We start from the raw sequence: 5,147 nt of genomic DNA on the forward strand, positions 1-5,147 counted from the left end.
GAAAAGAAAAAGACAGTCTCAAACTCGAGCAGTCAGTGTAACCAAGCCGTACTTGACACCTGGCAGACCTGCGCCACCCCCCCCCTCCCTGAGCCTCGTGTATAATTTGCCTCCAGCCCGAGGCGGTGCGGTAAGCCGCCCCCGCCTCTTTGATTGGCTGCGCCGGGCCGCGTCACGCTCTTTTGTCTCAGTGGATTGAGGATAAAAGCAGCCGCGCTGCCTTGGGAACCGCGCTGCTGTGACTCGGCTCCCCCTAGCTGGCTGGCGGTGCAGAGCATCTCGGTCCTGGCAGCCCCGGGTCGCTTAGCGGCCAAGGAGGCGCCCATCCATTTCCTCTGCAGGGCCGGGGAAACGGAGGACAACCACAGCCGTCACGCAAGCGTCCGCTGCCCACCTGCAAAGTACAGGTAAAGAAAGGGGGCGCGATTGCCCGGCGCGGACAGAGGAGGGAAGCCCCACCAGGACTGGGCGGCTCCCCACTTGGAAAATCGGGAACTGCAAGGGAGAGCAAGAAGCCCTCCCGTGGTCGGGCTGCGCTGCGGGAGGACGTGGGGTGCTACTGGGTGCTGCCTAAAGGGTAGGATTTGCCTGGATTGAGAGGGGGGTGTTTTTGGGGAGGGGAGACAAGGAATGAGGGTAAAGAATCGCAAGCTGTCAGTCTTGAGCCTCCTTTGAACCCCCTCATCTCTTCTTGGGGACGAATATATGGATGTGCGTGTCCAACTCCTATTCCCTTTCTCGGTGGCAGGCCATCAAAGCCGAATCTGAAGTTGAATTCCGCGCAGGTGATCGCAGAACTGGTAGGCCAATGATTTCCCGGGGGAAATGGAACGGGGCGGCAGTCGCTCTGGCTTGTATTCAAAAAGTGGGAAGGGGAACGTGCCGCTTGGCTACAGCGGAGGCTGCGGGCAGCGAGGTGTTGGGATGGGAGGGGGGGGGAGGGAGCGGGATGAGGAATGAAGCTGTTTCTGACTCTTCCTTTCCCTGGCCTGTGCTCCGCGGCGGCGCAGTCTTGAAGCCCCGAGGTCCGGAATCGGCGTCCCCCGGTGGACAGCGATCGACTACCCTGGAGACAAGCGTTCTCGCGGAGACCACCAGTTGCAGAGGCTGGCAGTGAAATAAAGGCGCGCGCTGGTTCCTGAGTTCCTGTAAGAACCTGAGAGATACGGGGTGGGCAGAGGGACACTTTGAAAAGGGGGTATGGTTGACACCTGAGACCATGAGATTAATGAAATTTGATTTATTCCTACACATTTGTGACCACTGTGCTCTATTTTGAGAGCCCAACATCAGCTCCGTACACTATTACACTTAGAAGCAACAGTTGCCGGCCCTCTTGAAGGACAGTAGGAATGGATGTAGCTGTCAAAAGTTCCCTGCTAACACGGAGACAGCGGCTGGCTCCCTGGGGTTGCAAATGCCGGTCTCCTGGAGAATATTTTTAGGGCAGTAGGCAGTTATAAAATGTACTGCAGGATATTCTGGAAGGGAGAGAAAAAATAGTTGCAGCCTTATTAATCCCCTCTTATTAACTCTGCCCTGTTATTCTCTCTCTCTCTCTCTTACAGTTCCTACTGAGATAGGAGAAGGAAGAGACCCCCGGCACACCTAAGATTACCCATCGTCGTTGGCCATGGCTAGCATGATGGCTCGTGTGGGTAGCAGCCGGCGGCAGAACGCGCCCTTGCCGCCCTGGGCCCATACTATGCTTAGGTCCCTGGGGAGGAGTCTTGGTCCTTTAATGGCCAACATGGCAGAGAGAAACTTGAAGTTGTTCTCTGGGAGGATGGTGCCAGGCCAGGGGGAAGAAACCTTTGAAAACTGGCTAATCCAAGTCAATGGGGCCCTGCCAGACTGGAATATGTCTGATGAGGAAAAGCTCAAGCGCCTGATGAAAACCCTTAGGGGCCCTGCTCGGGAGGTCATGTATTTGCTCCAGACAGCCAACCCCAACCTAAGTGTGGCAGAATTCTTGCACGCAATGAAACTGGTGTTTGGGGAGCCTGAAAGCAATGTGACTGCTCACAGTAAATTGTTTAACACCTTGCAGGCGCAAGGGGAGAAAGCCTCCCTTTATGCCATCCGTTTAGAGGTGCAGCTCCAGAACGCTGTTCAGGCAGGGATTATAGCTGAGAGAGATGCTAACCAGACTCGCCTGCACCAGCTCCTTTTAGGAGCTGAGCTGAGTGCGGACCTCCGCTACAGGCTGAAGCATCTTCTCCGGCTGCATGCCAATGAGCAGGAGCCTCTTCCCAATTTCCTGGAGTTAATCAGAATGATAAGGGAGGAAGAGGATTGGGATGACACTTTTATTGCACGGAAGCGAGCCAGGAGATCTGAGTCAATGCTGGAGAGGGCCATCACCAATCCAGTGACATTTCAGGGCTCCCTACGGATAGTGATCGGCAATGCTGACTGCAACGTGATAGAGATAGATGACACCCCGGATGACTCAGATGAGGATGTCATCCTGGTGGAGGCTCAAGACCCTCCACTCCCGATCCCGAATGCTCTTCCCTCAGGAAGCAGGGCCCGACCTCAGGAGCCAGTGCTAATCATTGATTCCCCCAACTGTTCCCAGGCTCAATCTCCTTCCACCAGTGGGGGTGCTGGCTATAAGCATGATGATCCTGAGGATATGCGTAGAACCAGGAAGCGAAAACACACAACCCACTGCTCACATTGTGGCAAGGCGGGTCACTCGAAGGAAATCTGTGACCATGAGAGCAACAGGGCCCAGATGTTTGAGAATCTGATAATCACCCTGCAGGAGCTGACCAATTCAGAGGAGGAGGCATTAAGGGAGATTCCTGAGGAGCCCAATGACCCCTTTGAGCCCCAGTGAAGTGCTAGCCCCCAGCCTTAAATGAACCCTAAACTACATTCAGAGTCTAGTGACGGGAAAACTGGGGGTGGGGTGGGTGGGTTGCTTCTAATTGCATGAATTAATCTGCAAAGCAGCTTTCTTTTAGGGTGGGGGAGAAAGAGTCGTGGATGGTCACACAGTGGAGGAAGATGGCCGGTCCTCTTTCCTTGCTCCCACCCCACCGCTGCTGTCTAAGGGTCCATTTTCTGTGTATGCCCATTTCCTTGATGGCTTTATTCTCTTTGTGAAAGTGGTATGATTCGTTGTTAAATCTTCAAACAATAAAGAAGTACAAAAAGTAAAGTATTACTCCAAATCGTCTACCCTCCTGTCAACCCTTTGATGAATATCCTTCTAGATACTTCCCTATACCCATGTCCTCAGATAGATATATGTATAGTTAAAGGTGTTCAAATATAAGTGCTGTTCTATAGTGTGTATTTTTTCACCAAATGATTTATGTTGTGGGCTTCTTTCTATGTCAATAAATATATACCAGTATCTATTGGTGTCTCTGTGGTATTATTTTAAAGAAGAAGTAATGGAAAAGGGAATAAGAGAAATATGGTAGAAAGCTCTAGGGGATAGGGCCCTGAGGTGGGTTTTTAGCAATCTTATTTTGCAGGTAAAGAAAAGGGAAGAAGAAATAGGCTGAAATATTCCCCAAAGGTAAACAGATAGAGCCCCTTACTACAACTGACTTGTCCCTTAGGTTATAGAACCAAACTGCAGCACCCACTGTGTGATAATGTCCCAGTGTTTTCTTCTGTAATGTATCCAGTGGAATTTGATGGTTGGGGAGTCTGGTGCTGAGGTTACAGCCCAAAATGAGGAGTCCAGAGAGAGGCTCCATTCCTGGTCCCCTTGGAGAGGGACAGCTCTCTCTCCTCCGAGTGGATTTCTTAGATTACTGATGCTGCTTCTAGAACAGTGGTCCCCAACCTTTTTTGGGCCACGGACAAGTTTAATGTGAGAAAATATTTTCACGGACTAGCCTTTAGGGTGGGATGGATAAATGCACAAAATAAAATTATGTGACTGGCATAAAAATGGTGATATTTTTAAATATAATTGTCGAACTTACGATATTTATTGGGCTAAGTTAAAGGAGGAATGAACATGTCCTCATTATTCAGGCTGTATTTAAATTTGTTATTCTGACAACGTTTCATGTTATTTATTCTTTCTCTGTGGACCGGTACCAAATGGCCCACAGACCAGTACCGGTCCACGGCCCGGGGCTTGGGGACCACTGTTCTAGAGGATATCATGGTCACAACCAGGAATCTCTCCTGTGGGCTGAAAACGCCCTCTCCCCAATCCCTGGTTCAGGAAAGGAGAGAGCAGCTATTCATGGGAGCCCAGCACCAGAGTCTCAGTGATAGCACTGGACCCTCACCCAATACGCCCTGCAGCCCCATGCTGAGGACACAGGCGGCCCAGGACTCCAAGCCAACCCCACCCTAATCTCAGAATTGACAACAGCTGGGGAGGGATGCAAAGCAATCTAATGGCCAGGGCACATGAACGAACATGGGAATCCGAAAGCCATGTCACTTTAGCAGAGTGGAGGGCACTCACGGGGTGGAGGGGATGGGGGAAGGAAGAAAGAGAGGGACCTTCCCAGGGATCTGACCTGTCCCCTCTCCTGATCTCCTATTGGAGCGTGATACAAAATAAAAAAAGACATGTGTGACATCAGGCTCCTATGTCACTTGTAGGTGCATATGTCCCTTCTCTGTGAGCAGAACAAAGCTGAGGGTGTGGAGAGGATTGTGTTTAGGCAGGGGTGGAGTGAATTGAATGTGCCAACCTGAGGACCCGCGAGTTAATCATGCAGAAAATCAGTGCCCCACAGAGCTGAGAGGACAGAGTGTGCCGCAGTGGGAGATAAGGCCTCAGGGAGAAGCACGGAGCTGTGTGCTGAGGGGAGAGCAGCGGAGGCCACCATGACCTGGGAGACTGACGTGGAGATTGACAGGGATAGGAAGCCTGCTGGGAACTGCAGGTTTCAGGGTTCCATGCAGAACTCTGGGTTCTGTTGTATGGGGAACGGCACATGTTAGAGGCCCAAGAAGAGGTATTCGGTTGGAATTATGCTAGCATTATGGGCCCTCACAGGGACAAAGGGACCCTGAGGGAGGCGCTGAAGCCAGGTACTGTGAGAAGTCAGTGCAGGCTAAGCTGGGCTGCCATACCCAGAACGTGCCTTGAAGGGCTTCTCTTTCCAGAAACAGCCCCTCATCTACTCCCTGGCTTCTGCTCCTGTTCCATCACTGAC

The 5,147-nt window shown here is 51.8% G+C and overlaps 1 protein-coding gene across 2 annotated transcripts; it reads left to right on the top strand.

Annotated features, from left to right (window-relative positions):
* Positions 1–237: 237 nt before the first annotated feature.
* ZCCHC12 (zinc finger CCHC-type containing 12) lies at positions 238–3,360 on the top strand. Of its 2 annotated transcripts, none has more exons than XM_066357360.1 (4): positions 238–407; positions 749–800; positions 1,011–1,148; positions 1,569–3,360. In XM_066357360.1, the coding sequence occupies exon 4, from the start codon at positions 1,634–1,636 to the stop codon at positions 2,843–2,845; it is 1,212 nt and encodes a 403-aa protein (XP_066213457.1). In that variant the 5' UTR covers positions 238–407; positions 749–800; positions 1,011–1,148; positions 1,569–1,633; the 3' UTR covers positions 2,846–3,360. The 2 variants fall into 2 exon arrangements, with proteins under 2 accessions (XP_066213457.1, XP_066213458.1); XM_066357361.1 differs by having other exon boundaries at positions 749–785.
* The last annotated feature ends 1,787 nt before the right edge of the window (positions 3,361–5,147 follow it).

Source organism: Saccopteryx leptura, chromosome X (genome assembly GCF_036850995.1).
Source record: "Saccopteryx leptura isolate mSacLep1 chromosome X, mSacLep1_pri_phased_curated, whole genome shotgun sequence".
NCBI classification, from domain to species: Eukaryota; Metazoa; Chordata; class Mammalia; order Chiroptera; family Emballonuridae; genus Saccopteryx; species Saccopteryx leptura.

Bases quoted from the DNA above. Each gene is read 5' to 3' on its own strand.
- ZCCHC12 (XM_066357360.1), top strand. From the start codon at position 1,634: ATGGCTAGCATGATGGCTCGTGTGGGTAGCAGCCGGCGGCAGAACGCG.